This window comes from Protomyctophum bolini (assembly GCF_963924005.1).
Source record: "Protomyctophum bolini genome assembly, chromosome: 3".
NCBI lineage: Eukaryota > Metazoa > Chordata > Actinopteri > Myctophiformes > Myctophidae > Protomyctophum > Protomyctophum bolini.
The window spans coordinates 2797015-2818166 of NC_137864.1; the positions used below are offsets into that span (position 1 = coordinate 2797015).

A 21152-nucleotide genomic window follows, 5' to 3' on the forward strand; every position below is an offset into this window, starting at 1 on the left:
AATGCATTCTAATGGACAATGTTATGGGCTGATTTGAAAATACCACAAGGTATAAAAAAAGAACATCGACATTACAGAACCCGAGCATGCAGACCACCGGGTTAGCAACTATACTTGAGTTGCTATATGAAATGCCTTGATGTCAAGTTCGACCATAATATATAGGCCTATTAGCTATCATTTATAAACTCCTCTGGTGTCTCACATTTTGTTTTAAAATCTTTTTTTATGCTATTTTAACAGGCTTATAAAAAACACATCTTGCAGGGAGAGACAACGAGAGAGCTTTACAACAGACGGCCAACTATTATAGGGGACTAAACTATTAGGGCATTTGATTGAACACCATGTCTGTTTTTTTTTCCCTTTTATTTGTCTAAAAATGTGTTAAAGCCACATAGTAGCAATCCTGTAATACCCCCCCCCCAGACTACATTTTACTTACATTGTCGGAGCTTAAATAATATACAAATAAAAACGTAAATGCGTCAATGATGTGTTACTGTAATAAAACGTCTGTCCCAGTCCACTGGGAGTTGTGTATTTGTGTGTACCAAATGTGGCTAATGCTATAAGCTAATATCGTTGCACTTACTGGTGCAACGCGATTCACTAAGCTAGCTGTTTACACCCATATTTTGGGTGTAAAGGGGATTTTCCAAACTTCCCACGTTAGTACTAGTCTATAGCCTCGGAGACCACAGGCCATACTAGTAGTATTCTAGAATAAGGCATTCTTTAAATGTATTTTTGTGGCTTTCGCCTTTATTTTGTTTATTTTTTTGTATGGAGGGACAGACAGTAGGCTGACAGGAAAAATGGGGAGAGAGATGGAGAGAGATGGAGAGAGAGATGGGGGGGGGCCGGGAGACATGCAGTAAAGGCCGGCGGGAATCGGGAGTCGAACCCGTGGCCACACTTGCCAGACTGGATTACCAGCCATGGTGCCTCATGGACCATTATTGAGCCATAATTATGGGCCTGCAGGCCAGAATAAGGCATTCTAAAGTGGCTAACATATACAGCAAGCTTTGGTCCCATCATGTACTGTATAAGGCTGCATCCGAGCAGACTCGAGAAAAGAGCGACGGCCCTCAAAAAGAAGGTTATACTGAAACAGGCTCAGTAGTAACCCAAAAGCAAAAAGGTTTAGACGACAAAAGACGACAAAAAGGTTTAGACTTACCTCTATAGAGCGCCGCAGTCCCGCCCCCTTTCAGAAAAGCGAGTGGCCCAGGAAGTGGAAGCCCCATGCATTCTCCCATCGGCACTTTTAATATAATTTATTTAAAGACGGTTACGCCGCGGACAAAGCCAATTCGGATCGTGACGAATCATGACAATGAACACAATATTTTGGGCCGATCAAATAATTTATGAGACGAAAAATAAAACAAATAGTGTTGTCTCCTGACTTTCTTTTCTTCTTTCTAATGATTTGATCGTCCCAAAATATTGTGTTCATTGTCATGATTCGTCACGATCCGAATTGGCTTTGTCCGCGGCGTAACCGTCTTTAAATAAATTATATTAAAAGTGCCGATGGGAGAATGCATGGGGCTTCCACTTCCTGGGCCACTCGCTTTTCTGAAAGGGGGCGGGACTGCGGCGCTCTATACCCCTCATTCCACGCTACAGTACACTTTCAAACCCCTCACTCACTCACTCACTCACTCACTCACTCACTCACTCACTCACTCACTCACCCAGCTTGCTGTTGCTGGCGCGCTTCTGCTCCACCTGGCCCCGGAGGGCCCGCACGCGCCGGAGCTTGGCCTCCTGGTTGTGCGCGTTCTCCCGGAGCTGCCGGAGCCTCTCCTGCTCCGCCGCCTGCTGCTGCTGCTGCTGCTGCGCCCTCTGCTCCACCCGGTGCTCCTGCTGCTTCAGGTAGCGCAGCCGCTGCTCCTGGACAACATATTAATAATAAGACCATCGGAAATACATCCATCCATCCATCCATCCATCATCATCATCATCGTCACCACCACCGGAGCAGCGGTGGCCGAAAGGTCGCTATAGTTCGTATCCCCGGGACCGGTACGTTAAAAGTATACCATCCACCGCTGAAGTGCCCTTGAGCAAGGCATTGAACCCCCTACCGTGAAATGTTCTATATGGAGCAGGGCCTGGCTGTATAAACAAGTTCTTGAGCTTATAGTCCAGTTACCCTGCAGGGTAAACATGGTACCCATTTAGCCCATTTTTAGGCCTGACCTCAAAATAAATTTAAAAAAAAAGAAAATTCTTCTAAATCCTCCGGTTTTCTGAAATAAATATTTTCACGATTTTTTTCAAAGAAATAGCAGACCTACAAGCTCGTAGCGCGCCACTCGGTGCATGGCGCGCTACGAGCTTGTAGATCTGCTGTTTTTTTTCAATAGCTAAATTATTATAACATAATGGTGGAGTCCGCCAGACAGCAACGGTTAATGTACTGTATATCTGAGTTTAATAAATAGATTAATTAATTAATTAATTAGGCGTTAATTACATGGATGGTTATATCAACATACTATACTGTTGACTGCACCAGAATCACTTGCATCCGTATATTTTAAGATAAGGGTCAGAGCATGGCTTTTTTTTTAGAACATGTTGCAGAATAGTATATGTTCATTAGTAATGTGATTCTATGCATTTATGCTGTACTAGGTAGTGTACAGCTCTTGATTGTAATATGTATTGAGCTGTGTTGCCTGTATGTATATTCTGTTGTTGTTGTTTGTCTCAGAGCAAGGACCCCAATGGAAATATAAGTCGAAAGACTTTCTTGTGTTCTTGTATCATTGATATTTCTTCGATGGACATGATAATGTGTAACTTGTATTTCGTCTAATCAAATCAAATTGGGAACCCCTTTTGGCGTTAGCATTATGCTACGCTTTAGCTATTGAAAAATAGCAGATCTACAAGCTCATAGCGCGCCACCGAGTGGCGCGCTACGAGCTTGTAGGTCTGCTATTTTTTTGAAAAATTGAACGACTGACACATAGAAACACGGCTTTTTCAGAAAACTGTTGAAGACATTTTTTTTTTAGAATCTGATCTCAGGTCAGAATGGGTTATAATTATTCATCATGATAAATGATCATCGTTGATATATATACCTTGGAGGCCAGCAGCTGCTGCTGGGCATTGATCTGTAGCTGCTGGCGGGCAGCCATGTCCTGGAGGTCAGACAGAGTGACGTCCGCACGAGGTCCACACACCTGAAAACAATCAATCAATCAATCAATGTCAATCACACCTGAAAACCATCAATCATGTCCCGCACCTGAAACAGTCAATAATCATGCCTGAAACATATCAACATGCTGCAGCAACGGCTAGTGGCTCAGGGGGTATAGAGTGACTGGATGGCAACCGTAAATGTTCCAAGTTCGAAACCTGTGGTGCTCCCCCAGAGTTAGTGTCGAAGTGTCCTTGAGCAAGACTCTGAAGCCCTAATTGCTCCCGATGTGCAGGTTGCTGGTGTGTGTGTGTGTGTGTGTGTGTGTGTGTGTGTGTGTGTGTGTGCGTGTGTGTGCGTGTGTGTGTGTGTGTGTGTGTGTGTGTGTGTGTGTGTGTGTGTGTGTGTGTGTGTGAATGAGTGAATGCAATGCACAATCTCTGTAAAGCGCCTTGGATGAAGGCGCTATATAAATGCACCATTTACCATTTAACCGTCACAATGTCAATAGAAGAAAGAAAAAAAAGTGATATATTTCACGCTCGGGTGCGGCGCAGTGCTATAAATCCATGAAAAAATTGTAATTCGTGGCCCCGAGGTTGATTATTATAATTAGGGTCATATGAAGGTCATCGGTACCAAATTATATGCCAACTGAACTATCATGTATTAAAATCAGCAATGTCCTGCCTAACTAAAAGACCCAAATAATGTCAAAATAACCACAAATAAATAAATAAATATATTGTTTTGTATATATTGTTCTCTCTCTCGACAGTGCCTTTTTCTTTGCTCTATCTTCTTTGTCCAAACTTAGTATTCCATGTCCTATAAATGTCCTCGTCATGAATCCACGGGTCCCCGCCTGCAGTCCTTCCTCTTACCACTAAGGGCCCCCAGTGCTTCAACGTTGGGAGCGCCTCACTGGCCTGGCCCCCTTGGGGCTGAAAACCCTTGCCCAAATTTGAAGTCATATATAAACGTCACGGATACGTCATAAGACAACTGACGTCACTGATGACCAAGGTTGGTCACATGCATGAACTCCCAGGTGTCTAAGTCGCTCGTCACAGTGGAGGTCACCGGGAAGGAGCCATCGAGCAGGTATAAGTTATAATAAACTGTGGATTGTGGAGTGTATTATAGCTAGCGATTAGCTAGACTTACAGCAAGGAAGAACACAAAGCAAAGTTCGCTCGAAGCATCGGAAACGTCACGCTAGAGGCCGTGTGCAGATAGATGGCAATGAGGTGCGTGTGCGCGGGTGCACGGCTGGCGGGCTGGCTGCTAGCCGTGGCGCTACTGCTGTCGGCGGCGGGACGCTGCCTGGGAGCCGGCGACGGGAACGACGGGAACGACGGGAACGTCCCAGCGCTGCAGGTCGCCTCCTCCTCCTCCTCCTCCTCCTCCTCGGGACTCGCACAACGCGTCATCTGGGCCGTGAACGCCGGAGGGGGCGCGCACACGGACGCGCACGGCATCCGCTACGGCAAGGACCCGCTGCTGGAGGGAAGCCGGGCGGCGGCGGGCGGGTCGGTGGCGTCCGACTACGGGGCGCGGCGGCCCATCGCGCGCTGCTCCGCCCGGCGGGACCAGGCGCTGTACCAGACGGAGCGCTACGGCGAGCAGACGTTCGCCTACGAGGTGCCCCTCGTGGGCGGCGGCGGCGGGCCGTACCTGGACGACGAAGTCGTCGACGGGCCGTACGTGCTGGTCCTGAAGTTCGCCGAGGTCTACTTCGGCGAGCCGCGGCGGAAGGTGTTCGACGTGCGCCTCGACGGCCACCTGGTGGTCGAGGGGCTGGACATCTTCGCGCGGGCCGGCGGCCGCAGCCACGCCGCCCACGACGAGGCCGTGCCCTTCTCCCTGCTGCGCGGCAGGCTGCGCGTGGCGGGGCCGGGGGGCGGAGAGGCGTCGTCGTCCGCCGTCCGCGGCGGCAAGCTCACGGTGGAGTTCGTCAAGGGCCGCCACGACAACCCCAAGGTCTGCGCCCTCTACGTGATGAAGGGGACCCTGGCGGACGTGCCGAAGCTTCCGCCGCCGCCTCGAGACGACGGGGAGGAGGAGGAGGAGGAGGAGCGGTGGGGGAAGGAGGACGGCGACGGAGGAGAGGGTGGCGAGAACGGGTACAGGAAACGGTCGGGGCACAGGATACCGAACCCATACGACGACGACGGCGGCGGCTATGGCGGGCTCCTGCTCCCCGTCCTGGTGGCGGCGGGCGTGTTTGTCGCCTCGGTCTTTTTCCTGCGTCGGCTGTGAGAAACTATAACCCTGACTCGGCCAGATGGGGGCGGTATATTGGGTAACCCGTGTTCCCCCCCCCAAGACAGCAGCATCCATCTGAGATCTATCTCAGGGGGATTGAGCTATAACACCGAACCGCTCCCGCGTGAGCTAAGGGCGAAACCGGATGTGACGCTATATAGACACGTCGATGTGATTGGTTGTGTTTTTGCACGCCCCCCCACACGGTGATAGACACTGACAGACGGTCCCATCCAATCGTCTGCCAAGTATATCTTGTAAAAAAAAAAGGAACAGCCCCCGAACATCGAATTGTCTCCCGAGATCCCAGATCCCAATAAGCTGTGAAACAAACTTGTTGTATAGCAAGCTTCTGGGACCTGGCAGCGTCAGGTTAGTGAGAAACCGCATTATACCCGTCCAACTATATACTGCTGCAAAGTGAGTGACACCCACCACAGGCACAACACTGGAGAGAGGGAGCGACAACAATGTGGTACGTATTTAGAACAAACGTGGGAAAAGTTCTCATTCTGCTGCTCTGCTGCCACCGAAATGTGCAATGCTCTGACAACGTCCATTAATCGTATCACTGGGTTCTTTCAAAACGGGCCTGAACAACAAACAAAAAAAACATCGACTATTCTACTGTATCAGGACATTCAGGAGACCAACAAGGACGACTCACATAGAAACGTAGCTTTTTCAGAAAACTGTCAGGATGTAGAAGACATTTTTAGAATCTGATCTCAGGTCAAAATGGGTTTCCTATTGAACACCCTTTATGAACTGTCTCTGGGTTTCTTGCAAATATTGAACCAATGAAACCAATTAAAAACCACTTCTGACTAAACCTCCCAACTCCAACGGATCCTCAAACCTCCTAACGTCCACCCGCTCTCCGCTGCGTGGCACACAGAGCAGCTGCAGAGTGGAAGATAAACACACTTTATATAACAACATAACTATGGTCAAAAACCTCCTAACTCCACTTGAGCTGGATTTGGCTGGAAGTGACGTTGATAATATAATGACACACGCAAAGTTTCTGACAATGTAAAAAGTCACAGTACCAACTGGAAGTGAGGGGGCGCTCTTATCATATCGTACATCATCGTACATCATCTCATTCCGGCCAATCGGAATCTGCATCCTCACCTCACCTTGCGTTTACACAAAAAAACTCAACGCATTTTAACGTTAGCGTTAGGACAACGGACTATAAAGGGGCTATGTTCCCCTCAAAAATAATTCCCCGAACAGTAAAAAAAAGTCTGGACATAGTTGGTTTCTGGCCCGGCAGCAGAGACATAATTATCTATCAAATCTTCTGTGCTGCTGAGAGACAAACCTAATGCTTCATTCATGCTCCAGTTATATGACAGTGTTGTGGACGCACTGTGAGCTTATAGCTCTGCTGTTTATTTGAGGTCGCCGGCAACGGCATCATAGTGGCAAAAATATTGTATATTATTGGGCTTCATAGTATGTCTAGCCTGGCAGGGGCAAATGGTAAATTATGCACTTTACATAGATTGTGCACTGCATTCACCCGTTCACACATTCATACACCGATTGCGGCGGAAGCCACGCAAGGTATATACCAACCAGCACATCGGGAGCAATTTGAGGTTCAGTGTCTTTGCCCAAGGACACTTCGACATGTAGACAGGAGGAGGAGCCGGGATTCGAACCGCCGACCCTGCAGGGATCATTGGACGACCTGCTCTACCTCTTGAGCCAACCTCTCGGTATACCTCTCGGTCCAGACTCGATAGCGTGGATTCACTGGCGCGTCCTCCTCAATTTGCGGTGGAGGAAGCGTCAGTGAATCCACGCTATATGAGTCTGGGCCCGCCAGGCTATCATATTATCCCCCATACACACACACACTTTAACATCACATAATGTACGAATGCTCTTATTGAGGGGGCGCTATAGTCCCTCCTATATGCACAGCTTTGTGTGTTTTGCACCACGGAATGTGATGATGTATGATGATGATGATAAGAGTGCCCTACACTTCATTTTTTTTATTATTTAACCCATTTTGGGGCGGGAACCCCCTTTTGGCGTTTTAAGCATTTATGTTATGCTTTAGCTATTGAAAAATAGCAGATCTACAAGCTCATAGCGCGCTACGAGCGGCGTGCTACGAGCTTGTAGGTCTGCTATTTTTTTTAAAGTCATGAAAATGTGGCGCAAATCTTTGAATATATATTTCAGAGCGAACATTTTTAACTAAAATATTGGCTTCTGGGGGTGGGTCACTGGAACTACATATTTTGAGATGGGGGTTGGGGTGGCCCAATAGAGATAATTCCGGGGGTCCTTGACGTGCAAAGGGTTGAGCACCTGCACTGACATATAGAAACATGGGTTTTTCTGAAAAACGTAGGATTTTGAAGCCTTTTTTTTAACCCATTCTGAACGGGAACCCATTTTTGGTGTTAGCATCATGTTATGCTTTAGCTATTGAAAAATAGCAGATCTACAAGCTCATAGCGCGCCACCGAGTGGCGCGCTATGAGCTTGTAGGTCTGCTATTTTTGAAAAATCGAAGAACGACTGACATTTTTTAGAATCTAATCTCAGGTCAGAATGGGTTCATCAGACCAGTGTGTGTCCAGTGGAAACCTCGTATGAATCTGATCTCAGGTCAGAATGGGTTAATCGATCTCAGTCCAAAATAGGTTAATGCAAATAAAACAAGGTGAATGTTTTTTTTTTCCCACTCACTCCGTTCTCCATGGTTCTGTCCTGCAGCAGTAGGGTCCTCTTGGCCTGCTCTCTGAGACCACCTGCAGTGAGGAGATCATGCAATCATTTAGACCGACGGGCGGACCTTTTCTCACGTTACTGTACACATATCATTGCTGTCGGGCAGAAAACCTCTTATCTCTGAACAGAATGAATAAAGAGTATTATGGGGGAATGAGAAACAACAGCAAATGCCTAGAAATATGTAACGTATAACATGGCAAGGTTTGTTTGTACTCTGTAGTTTTCTTCTGTAGTCTTTTGTCATTGTTCAAAAATTAATAAAAATGTAAGTGATTAAAAAAAAAGAAACCTCTTATCTCCATATTCTATCTTTTTGTGTTTTTTTGCAATTCCCCCCCCACCACCACCACCTCTTTCTCTCTCTCTCTCTCTCTCTCTCTCTCTCTCTCTCTCTCTCTCTCTCATTAGCAGGCAACAGAGCATTTATAAAAAACAATGACCATAAAGTCGCGTATGTTCTGAGGGGGCGTGGCTACCGTTACAGTCTATGATCGGGAGCCACCCCCCCCCCCCCCGTTCGAGTCTAAATAAAAACCAACTAAGAAGTCCCGCATCGTTGTCTGGGCCAGCCAATGGCCGCAGCTGGGCCAAAACGGATCTAGAAAGATGGCGATTTACAATACAAAGGACTGACTGGCTTCATTTTACGTCCATATATCAGACCCGGCGAACGCTTTGTCCTATATTATTTTTTACAGTCTATGGTGTACAAGGACATTGCTGGTTGTAGGAGTGGTTGCACCACCTGGGTTGATGTACTATTAGTACCAGTAGGGGGCGTCCACGTCACGGTATACTTACACCCCCTGAGAACTATACTGAGCAGCATACGATCTTCTAAAAACTGTAGAAGAAATGTGTATAGAATCGCCCTCTCTCGGGTCTAGATTCTGTGTGTGACTTGGCCACAGCCTGAATTCCCTTGACCTCCTCAACTGACCCTACACTACTATAGTATGCTTATACTGGAGACCAGTGGAACCAGTCAGAGATGGAACGTGGTAGCACCAAATCCCAGTAATATGGGAAATCTGATTATTGGCCCCCGGAGACTCGAGGCTTAACCCATTCTGACCTGAGATCAGATTCATACGAGGTTTCCACTGGACACACACTGGTCTGACTAACCCATTCTGACCTGAGATCAAATTCTAACAATGTCAGTCGTTCTTCGATTTTTCAAAAATAGCAGACCTACAAGCTCGTAGCGCGCCACTCTGTGGCGCGCTATGAGCTTGTAGATCTGCTATTTTTCAATAGCTAAAGCATAACATGATGCTAACACCAAAATGGGTTCCCGTTCAGAATGGGTTAACAACTATTACACAAGCCAGACATTGTCGACGCCTCTAATGATGTAAAACAGTCCAGTCAAATTAGTTTTGTAATAGTCTCAACACATTTTTTGCCAACCCTGTGTTCACACTGGGGTATTTGGCCCTTCAACAGGGGGGTCCCGGGACCGCTATAGGGGGTCTTCAGAGTTACAACAAAGGGGGGAGACGTCCAAATGTTTGTGTTTGTTTGGAACTTTGTTTTTACATGAACCACTTGAATCCTAGAGAATCCCTATTCTGAGGGGAACATTAGCAGAAAATAGCAGATCTACGAGCCCACAAGGCCTCGCAGCGCAATCTGCTATTTGAAACCCATTTAGGCCTGACCTTAATTTTTTTTTTATTATTATTATTCTAAATCCTCCAGTTTTCTGAAATACATACTTTCACGATTTTTCAAAAAAATAGCAGACCTACAAGCACTCGGTGGCTCGCTTATGAGCTTGTATAGATCTGCTATTTTTCAAGAGCTAAAATTATAACATGATGTTTGAAACACCAAAAAGGGGTTCCCGGCCCCAAAATGGGGTTAGGAGGTTTGTCGTTAACATTAATTAACGGAAAAGACAAACAATAAAACGTGACTTTACACTGACGATATTAACAAGTCTATGAAGCTATCTATGGAAAAGTTTCATCTGCAACATAACTTTATATACAGTAAGTTGTGGCCTGAATAAAATGTTGAAGGTTCAAAAGAAAGCTGCAAAAGGACCAAGATATTAGCCAGCAATATTGCAGAGACTACAGTGATAAGTATAGTCACTGTTGAAATGTTGTGTCTGCAGCACGTCTTTGTGCGATATGGATCTTTGAGCCATACAGTATCGTCACTACACTCTCTCAGGCCTATACGGCAAGAAGGCCAACTTCATAATGTGTTCAATTTAACCCATTCTGGGTTAAATTGGTGTTCTTTGGTGTTTTAAGCATTATGTTGTACTTTAGCTATTGAGAAATAGCAGATCTACAAGCTCGTATAGTGTAGTGACGATACTGTATGGCTCAAAGATCCATATCGCACAAAGACGTGCTGCAGACACAACATTTCAACAGTGACTATACTTATCACTGTAGTCTCTGCAATATTGCTGGCTAATATCTTGGTCCTTTTGCAGCTTTCTTTTGAACGAGCTTGTAGGTCTGCTATTTGTTTTGCGTGAAAATGTGGTGCAAATCTTTATATTCTTTATTTTTTTAAACTCATATATTTCCTTCTGGGGGGGATATGGAGATGTATGGTTCCAGAGGCTGTTTCAAATATGAAGGAAACGCATTTAGGCCTCAATATTGCTCAATATTTCATGTCAACGACCCCCAGAATTATGTGTATAATTGGCCACCGACCCTCATCTGAAAATATGTCGTTCCAGAGACCCCCCCCCGGGTCTCTTGCAAAATAGTAAAAAAAATAATAAAAAAAAAGGCAAAGAAGTTTAGGGATTCGGGGTTTAGCGGTGACGAAAATGGAGCCCATAGCTTTTTTCGGAAAGCTGTCAGGATGTAGAAGACATTTTTAGAATCTGATCTCAGGTCAGAACGGGTTAATGCACGCCTGCGTTGCTGCAGGAACGAGCCCGCAGGGCGAGTTCCGTTAAGCAGCGTAAAGCACTCCCTCTCGTGTAATATTGCTTAATTTTATTTAAAGATGGAGTGACACAATTTTTTCCCCCAGTTTTTCATGTGTCTATGAGGTGACAGTCCTTCATTCGACACCCTGGAGTCGTTTTTATGTGCAATGGTGTATTAACTTTGTATTTAGGGTTTCTTCCTGGAGGCTGAACCCTTGACAGTCAAACGGGCCAATGAAGTAAACAGTAATATAGTGACACCGCACTATCAGCCCCTCCCCTAACCCCTCCCCCTTTATCATACAACTACAGCTGTGGGTGCGGCTTCAGTTCAGGTGGATCACCACCCATCACCACCACCCACCAGGCAAACCAGGCATACTTAAGGTGAGACACCCCAGGTGAAATCATGATTTTTCATTTTTTTTTTTTTTTGCTATTTTGCTTCCTAAACATGTTTTCTTTCAAACTAAAGCAAAATACACATTAAAAATACGGATTTAGATGTTTAGTTGGATAGTTTATTTTAGCCAATGACAGCTCGTTTTTCGGGGTGAAAAGCCACCATCTCTATTTTCATGATTGGTTGTTGGTACAAAGGAAGTGACCATATTTGGATCAGACCACAGTCAGATTGAGGTCCAGACCTTTCCAATGATATATGCCATTATATGTCGTTGCCAAGGTTTGGATGAGATATTTTGTCTCAAAATAGTGGCTTCAAATAAAACGTTTTGGAATTTTACAATACAAATCTTTAAAGGCCGTTTTCTCAAAATGAGTTTTCCTCATACTTGGGACAAAGAATCTCCACTTCAGTTGAACTCACATACACCAAACTTTCCAGTCTTATTCCTAACTATATTCCGCAGACATTTACACATGGATTTGTTGATATATCATTCACAGCCTGATTTACATCACATTTTATACCCAAAAAATGCCGAAAATTGGGTTTTTTATGCCTGTTGACACTATTTTCTGATTTGTGGAGTGATAATTAGAGATATCAAAAATCCCATGTGTAATTTTCTTTGTCTCTAATGTGTCAACAAAATGAAATGATAATTTTGAACCTGGCTTTATCCGATCTTCAGATTTATCGTCCCGAAATGTATGCAAATTAGCGCATATAATGCCTAATTTGCATATTTAAACATATAATTTCAGAAAACTTGTAATACAAAAAATCTTAGTTTTAATATAAGTAATCAACTGGAGAAGTTTCATTGTGATAGCTATTATTTAACTTTTTTTCCCTATTCACCTGGGGTGTCTCGCCTTAATGCACTGGTGGGCGTGTCAATTTACAATTACAATTTAGGCATTTAGCAGACGCTCTTAATCAAGAGCGATTTACATTAAGCAAGAACAAAAGCATGGGAATACATCACATGAAAGCATTTATCATGAAACATGCGTAAGCTAAGAAAGTAACAGTGGAATATCTATATAATGAAACTATACATATGGACTATACTACTATGCTATACATAATACTATGGCGTGCTATGACTATATACAATGTAAATATAGTGCTGTCTACATAACATGCTATAAGGCTGTATCAAATGCTATCTAAGTCTACAGAAATGCTATCTAAGGGGTAGGGTAAAAGCATGATTTTAACAAATACTGTACACTTTTTGGAAAAAAGTTCTTCCCCCTTATATCGTAATAATACCTGATGATCATGTTTTAGGGTGGGGAAAAAAATCATGGCACTCCATCTTTAACCCATTCTGAACGGGAACCCCTTTTGGTGTTAGCATCATGTTATGCTTTAGCTATTGAAAAATAGCAGATCTACAAGCTCATAGCGCGCCACCGGGTGGCGCGCTACAAGCTTGTAGGTCTGCTATTTTTGAAAAAAAAATCAAAGAACGACTGACATTTTTAGAATCTGATCTCAGGTCAGAATGGGTTCATCAGACCAGTGTGTGTCACAGTGGAAACGTCGTATGAATCTGATCTCAGGTCAGAATGGGTTAATGTTTCATCAGTGAATAGGACGGGACCATTTCTATAAAAAGACATGCTGCATCCTCGCAAAAAATAACAATAATGATAATCAGCTAATGGGCCAGTGAACCCGTGTTGTAAAATGCCCAATGTCAGTAGTACTGACTCGAGGTTTCTTGTGAGGACTTGTGGGACCGGGAGAAAACCAGTGAGCTGGCTGTTAGCATAATGAGCTAGAGGTGATGGACAGCACAGCTCACACGGAGCGGCATAGGTCAGCAGCAGTGTCTGACGTTAAGCTGATTACTGGTCAGTCTGTGGTCAGTGAAAATGATTCTAATGAAACTACAGCACCAGCAGTAACAGTAACACACTGTGATAATCCAGCGGTCTCTTTAATAATAATCTGCTCGATGGATGTCTTGTCTGAGGGCCGGGGGAAGCAGGACAGCCTCTATATTATAGGCTGTCATGTCACGGGACCGTGATATTATTGGAACGATGTTATCCTATATTGGAACTGACAGTTTAGTGGCCGAGAGGTGCACGTACGGCACGCACCGTCCAAACATTTTGACGGGGTGCTCGATCAAATGAGATGAACCGAATAGAAAGGAGAAGGTCGACTGGCGACTGCACAGAATAATTTATTGCCATGAGACGTTTCAAAGCCACAGAAAGTGAACCTTTCACGACTGTTTGTTTTCTCAACTCGCCGTTTCTCTGCGAGACATTTACTCTATAATATTAAGCCACATCTCCAAAACGGGTGGGTCAAACTGAACAACCACTATGTCAATTTGAAGCTATATGATTCCCTGCTTTCATATGACGTGGAGAAAAAAAAACGAAAATTCAATGGCAGTCCCTCGGTCATTAATGTCATGAAACCTTCAACCCATTTAGGCCTGACGTCGAAAATAATTTCTGAATTATTTTCTGATCTATCTATATCAGTGGTGCTCAATATTTCATGTCAAGGACCCCAAAAATGTAATGTACAGTAATTAACCAACCCCCCATCTGAAAATGTGTTGTTGAGGAGGAACGTACCCCTCTGAAGCAAATATTTGAGTTAAAAACGTTCGCTCTGATTCAAGAATATATATTCAAAGATTTGTGCCGCATTTTCACAAAAATAGCTAAAGCATGACATAATGCTTCAAACACCAAATACGGGCAGGTCCTCAACAGCTCTCACACTGAACTAGGTCTGCATCTATCCATTATTTTCTTAGAAATTATACTATTACAATTTTGATACCTAGTGTCGATCAAGAAGTGCCATAAATGTTTTCCCTTTAGTAGTGTTTGCACACGGAAAAGAGCTCACAAGTGAGCTTGAAGATACTATGGCCGTGCAACTATTAGAATACATCCGGCATTGAGATAATGTGTGTTAAATAATGATTAAAATCACACCCGTGTGAACTGAGTGGTGCAACTCCCCTCTCTCTCCCCCCTCTCCTCCCTCTCTCTCTCTCTCTCTCTCTCTCTCTCTCTCTCTCTCTCTCTCTCTCTCTCTCTCTCTCTCTCTCTCTCTCTCTCTCTCTCTCTCTCTCTCTCTCTCTCTCATTAGCAGGCAACAGGCAGAACTAATACTATCTCTCTCTCTCTCTCTCTCTCTCTCTCTCTCTCTGTTTCTGGCAAACAGTGCCCCTACTGGTACTAAATAGTCATATACTCGTGCTCAGATACACATACGGACATTGCTGGTATAAGCTGGTCGTATATAGGAGCGGTACTGCACCACTCAAAAAAAAGATAAACACAATATGAATGGGGGTGGGGCGGTGCATGGAGGATTTGTTGTAAAACATGCTAATTGTCTAGAAGTGAAAATAAAGGTTGAGCAGCACTGCAGTATACAGTCGGGTTGGAGCCAGCAACCCTGCTGCTTCCGCTCTGCTGGCACTGTGACCCTGCATGGGCCTGTGACCTCAGCCACGCCCCCCCATCTGGACAAGGGCATGCAGGATGAGCCAAAATAGCCAATCTGACGTGTTGTGAGCTTGGCACATGTGGCTATTAGATTTAAAGGTAGAGTCAGTGATTTCACTTAATTTAAATATCACTTATTTTTTTGTTTTGTTGTGATAATCCTCTCTACTATAGAGTGTGCTGACCATATAAGGAGTTCCTCCCCTGTCCCCAGTTAACCCCTGGGGGTCAAAAAACCTTAGGTTTCGTTTTTGACTCTCTATCCTGATTGGACGAAGGCTTAGGTCCCACAGCCAAAAATGAAACCTAAGGTTTTTTGAGTGAAATCACTGAATATACCTTTAAAAAATATTTAAATTAATTCCGTGTCTTGTCTTGTTACTGTGAACTTATAGACTCTCAAGACAGACTGTTGCCTCGCGTCAAATTTCGAGGAACAACAGGGGAGGAGGTAACCTGACGCTGCCAGATCCAAAAAGCTTGCTACACAAATTTGTTTCACAGCTTATTGGGATCTGGGATCGCGGAAGCAAATTCGATGACGGGGCTGTTCCTTTTTTTCAAGATACATGGTAGATGATTGGATGGGAGCGTCTGTCTATCACCGTGTGGGCGTGCAAACACAACCAATCATATTGACGTGTCTATATAGCTTCACATCCGGTTTCGCACATAGCTCACGCTGATTGGTTCGGTACGAAGCAGATCTGACTCAGGGCTCAACTCCGTCAGAGATCCCAGATGAGTGTTGTGTTGGGGAATATGTTTCCCCAATACCGCCCTCATCTGGCAGCGTCAGGTTAGGGAGGAGGCGCTGTTTTCCCCGAATATTTGACGACGGGATTCTCAGATTGCTGTGAACTTAAGGTGTTTCAATATGACATCAAAAGGTTTGTCTCTGCTGGACTTGCAAATTACATTAAAGGAGCACTTCGACACATTTTCAACCATATTTCATATATAGTCACAATGCTCATTTTAAGAGACCATTTCTGTATACTCACTCTACGGGAACCGTTTTCCAACTGCTTTCTTCCTGCCTAATTTTGAACAAGTTCAGAGTACGCGTGTTTCCGCTGAAATTGAATTGGTCACTGCTATTTTTGAAAAATCAAAGAACGACTGACATAGATACATAGCTTTTTCAGAAAACTGTCAGGATTTTAGAAGACATTTATAGAATCGTTCCCAGGTCAAAATGGGTTAATCAATCAATCAATCAATCAATCAATCAACCAATCAACCAATCAATCGTACTGACAGCCCTTACCTGGGTCTCGGCCCGGAGCGCGCTCGTGACGCAGGATGAAACGCACCTCACCTCTCTGCTGCCCCCAGTGGAGGAGAACCTCCATCATACGCTCCCCGTCCCCAACCACACGCTCTGATTGGTCAGATACAGAGAGAGAGAGAGAGAGAGAGAGAGAGAGAGAGAGAGATCTTTTTAATTCAAATAATACATTTTAGTTTTACATTCCACAATGTTCTAAAGCTTCACTTAAGCAATAAAGTCCAGCTGTAGGTTCTGACCTGAGATCAGATTCATACGAGGTTTCCACTGGACACACACCGGTCTGATTAACCCATTCTGACCTGAGATCAGATTCTAAAAAATGTCAGTCGCTCTTCGATTTTTCAAAAAATAGCAGACCTACAAGCGCGTAGCGCGCCACTTGGGGGCTATGAGCTTGTAGATCTGCTATTTTTAAATAGCTGCTAACACCAAAATGGGTTCCCGTTCAGAATGGGTTAATAGAATAGACATATATTAGATTGCCGTCTCTCAACTGGTCCATGCTGCATGGGGAAATGTTTAAAACGTTAAAATATGTCTGTGAACCCCAATTTAAATAATTAAAGTGCAAGTGTGTGAAAATTAACAGCCGATCGACAAGCTCACAACATGTTACAGAGCGATGTGATGTAGTGAGCTTGTAGATTGCCTATTTTTGTGACACACTGCACAACCGAAGCGCCATGAGGATTGTTTGAAACATGCTATAGTTGAATTGGTCAAGAACCGCTGTAAACAGTGGTTATACCTTTTTTTTTAGCTTAAGACCGAAAGAGATATTAGACAAAACTAAACTAGTGGAAACACAAGCTCACAACGAGTCACAACGGGTGGCTTTGCGCCTAAAAAAATGCTATTTTCACTACTTTGAAAAATGTTGAACTAATTGATGAAAGGTTTTTTGTTTAGACTTATTTAAATCTTTATTCTTTGACTGTCTTGTTTATCCTCTCCACATCTCGGCCAGGTGACGCTCATTCTCTCATTAGAAGGTCATTCTAACCTGCTCCTCTCCACATCTCGGCCAGGTGAAACTAATTCTCTCATTAGAAGGTCATTCTAACCTGCTCCTCTCCACATCTCGGCCAGGTGACACTCATTCTCTCAATTAGAAGGTCATTTCTAACCTGCTCCTCTCCACATCACGGTCAGGTGACGCTCATTCTCTCAATTAGAAGGTCATGCTAACCTGCTCCTCTCCACATCACGGCCAGGTGACACTAATTCTCTCAATTAGAAGGTCATTTCTAACCTGCTCCTCTCCACATCTCGGCCAGGTGAAACTAATTCTCTCATTAGAAGGTCATTCTAACCTGCTCCTCTCCACATCTCTTCCAGGTGAAACTAATTATCTCAATTAGAAGGTAATTCCTAACCTGCTCCTCTCCACATCTCGGCCAGGTGACACTCATTCTCTCATTTAGAAGGTCTTTCTAACCTGCTCCTCTCCACATCTCTTCCAGGTGAAACTAATTATCTCAATTAGAAGGTAATTCCTAACCTGCTCCTCTCCACATCTCGGCCAGGTGAAACTAATTCTCTCAATTAGAAGGTCATGTCTAACCTGCTCCTCTCCACATCTCGGCCAGGTGAAACTAATTCTCTCATTAGAAGGTCATTCTAACCTGCTCCTCTCCACATCTCTTCCAGGTGAAACTAATTATCTCAATTAGAAGGTAATTCCTAACCTGCTCCTCTCCACATCTCGGCCAGGTGACGCTCATTCTCTCAATTAGAAGGTCATTTCTAACCTGCTCCTCTCCACATCTCGGCCAGGTGACACTAATTATCTCAATTAGAAGGTAATTCCTAACCTGCTCCTCTCCACATCTCGGCCAGGTGAAACTAATTCTCTCAATTAGAAGGTCATTCCTAACCTGCTCCTCTCCACATCTCGGCCAGGTGAAACTAATTCTCTCATTAGAAGGTCATTCTAACCTGCTCTCCTCCACATCTCGGCCAGGTGACACTCATTCTCTCAATTAGAAGGTCATGTCTAACCTGCTCCTCTCCACATCTCGGGCCAGGTGACACTCATTCTCTCATTTAGAAGGTCATTTCTAACCTGCTCCTCTCCACATCTCGGCCAGGTGAAACTAATTCTCTCATTAGAAGGTCATGTCTAACCTGCTCCTCTCCACATCTCGGCCAGGTGAAACTAATTCTCTCATTAGAAGGTCATTCTAACCTGCTCTCCACATCTCGGCCAGGTGACACTCATTCTCTCATTAGAAGGTCATGTCTAACCTGCTCCTCTCCACATCTCGGCCAGGTGACACCAATCATTCTCTCAATTAGAAGGTCATTCCTAACCTGCTCCTCTCCACATCACGGCCAGGTGAAACTAATTCTCTCAATTAGAAGGTCATGTCTAACCTGCTCCTCTCCACATCTCGGCCAGGTGAAACTAATTCTCTCAATTAGAAGGTCATGTCTAACCTGCTCCTCTCCACATCTCGGCCAGGTGACACTCATTCTCTCATTAGAAGGTCATTCTAACCTGCTCCTCTCCACATCTCGGCCAGGTGACACCAATCATTCTCTCAATTAGAAGGTCATTCCTAACCTGCTCCTCTCCACATCTCGGCCAGGTGAAACAAATTCTCTCATTTAGAAGGTCATTTCTAACCTGCTCCTCTCCACATCACGGCCAGGTGACACCACTCATTCTCTCAATTAGAAGGTCATGTCTAACCTGCTCCTCTCCACATCACGGCCAGGTGACACCACTCATTCTCTCAATTAGAAGGTCATGTCTAACCTGCTCCTCTCCACATCTCGGCCAGGTGACGCTCATTCTCTCATTAGAAGGTCATTTCTAACCTGCTCCTCTCCACATCTCGGCCAGGTGAAACTAATTCTCTCATTAGAAGGTCATGTCTAACCTGCTCCTCTCCACATCTCGGCCAGGTGACACTCATTCTCTCCAGGCTCCTTGCAGAGCTCCACCACATCCCTGGACAGCGTCTCCGGGGTGACGGGGACCTCCGTGAAATGCTGGTCGTTGTTGCTGAGGTACACCGTGAGGAACATCTGGAGGGACGAAACAACAGCATCAGTAAACATCAGGTGAAACACGTTAAGCATCAGGCATATAATGCTGTTTGTTGCTGTCGAGGGACACACCGTGAGAAATATCTGCATTCTTGCACGACAGGTCAGATATGGACCGTCAAAGTCAAGGTCAACGGGCCAAATTCACAACGTCGTTTACGCTCATATCGTGAGCGTGCGGACGTTCACGAGGATCGCCACGATCGTCACGTGTGGAATTCACGAACTTGTACTTGGAGTGACGTTGACGGACGTTGGTTTTTCGGACGGACGTTTCCAAGTCAGCTCAGAGGGTGGTGTATAGGAGTGATCAGATCTACAAGCTCGTAGCGCGCCACCGAGTGGCGCGCTGCTACGAGCTTGTAGGTCTGATTTTTTTTTTTTTAATCGAAGAACGACTGACACAGAAACATAGCTTTTTCAGAAAACTGTCAGGATGTAGAAGACATTTTTTTTAGAATCTGATCTCGGGTAAAAATGGGTTAATGGCATCAGCGCGTGCAAGTCGGTCAGTCATAGTGTTAAGCCAGCTCACAGCGCTCTCCTCCAAAAGGTAAGCTATATGCATGCCTTATATGTCGCTGCACTGCCAATAATTAATTTATATTAGGAACAGCTGTAGGCTACGGCTGTAGGCTATACTATACATAGCATCGTGAGATCAATCAGCATCAAACCTCCATTATGCCAAGTGCCAACTAACGCTAAATCATTTTAATATGACGACATCATGAAATGAACCATTCATACTGTAGCCAGCATATACAGTACCTCTATAACGAAGAGGATATACATATACCCGCCGAACGGTTGAACATTTAAATAGCTATAACTTGTCCAGAACATAGACAGTGAGATGACAGTATAGGCCTCGGACTTCCCCTCATTAAAATCAATGCAGCTCTGGTCAAATCAAATATCAGATATATATATATTTTTTTTAAACCAAGGTGTGAGTGAGCAATTGTTCAATAGAAAAGGCTTTTATAATATAATTGCCAAATCGCCATTATATAGCCATGGTCCTGAGGTTGAACTTAACCCATCCTGGACCGGCGGGAACCCCTTTTTGTGTTTTAATTATTATTATGTTATACTTTAGCTATTGAAAAATAGCAGATCTGCAAGCTCATAGCGCGCCACCTACGAGCTTGTAGGTCTGGCTATTTTAGAAAAAAATCGTGAAAATGCGGCACAACTCTTTGAATATATATTCTTTTCAGAAGAAAATGGCTTAAATAAATACATTAACTATAGAGTCGCGTTATAAGAGAGCTTCTAATTCACGACGTTCAGTCAGTTGACATTAATTGCGAGTGACTTGCCTGTCAAAGTCAGCGGATCAAGTTCAAGTTCATGCGGTGTGTGAGATGAACAGAGAATGAAACACACAAAAGGGCCTTAATGTGAGGACAGTGGACGGTTCTCCAACCTTTTCAAGTCAAAGGCTATATAAAATATCAAGAGGACAAAATCCTCCAAAGGTATAAGATTACCGGTTAATGCATGCATGCTTTAACCCATTCTGACCATGGGAACGATTCCACAAAATGCCTATCTAAATCCTGACAGTTTTCTGAAAAACCCTGTGTATCTAACTTTCATATTATGTTGAGCAATTTTCATGATTGGCATAACATGTGACCATACCAATTACAACCTATAGAAGGCAAAATATTAAAAATGTCATCATGTTTTATATGTAGCATGTGACATGTCAAACTAGGGAGTTTTCATGATGCTGAATTCCATTCCAAGCATTAGTTTTGCAACAAAAAAAAACAAAAAACACT

General features: G+C 44.3%; 2 protein-coding genes across 2 annotated transcripts in view; one reads left to right on the forward strand and one right to left on the reverse strand.

The window, feature by feature from the left end:
• Positions 1–19338, reverse strand: part of LOC308313426 (apoptosis-stimulating of p53 protein 2-like) — a gene marked incomplete at both ends in the record, with an annotated part of 66108 nt that extends 46770 nt beyond the window's left edge. The window contains 5 exons of the mRNA XM_080760523.1: positions 1707–1905; positions 3108–3209; positions 8156–8217; positions 16282–16395; positions 19191–19338. Coding sequence (XP_080616649.1) covers positions 1707–1905; positions 3108–3209; positions 8156–8217; positions 16282–16395; positions 19191–19338 — 625 coding nt within the window. The remainder of the gene's footprint in view (positions 1–1706; positions 1906–3107; positions 3210–8155; positions 8218–16281; positions 16396–19190) is intronic.
• LOC308313354 (malectin-like) lies at positions 4415–5431 on the forward strand (the record flags this gene model as incomplete). Its single annotated transcript, XM_080760456.1, has 1 exon — positions 4415–5431. The coding sequence occupies one exon, from the start codon at positions 4415–4417 to the stop codon at positions 5429–5431; it is 1017 nt and encodes a 338-aa protein (XP_080616582.1).
• Positions 19339–21152: the final 1814 nt, after the last annotated feature.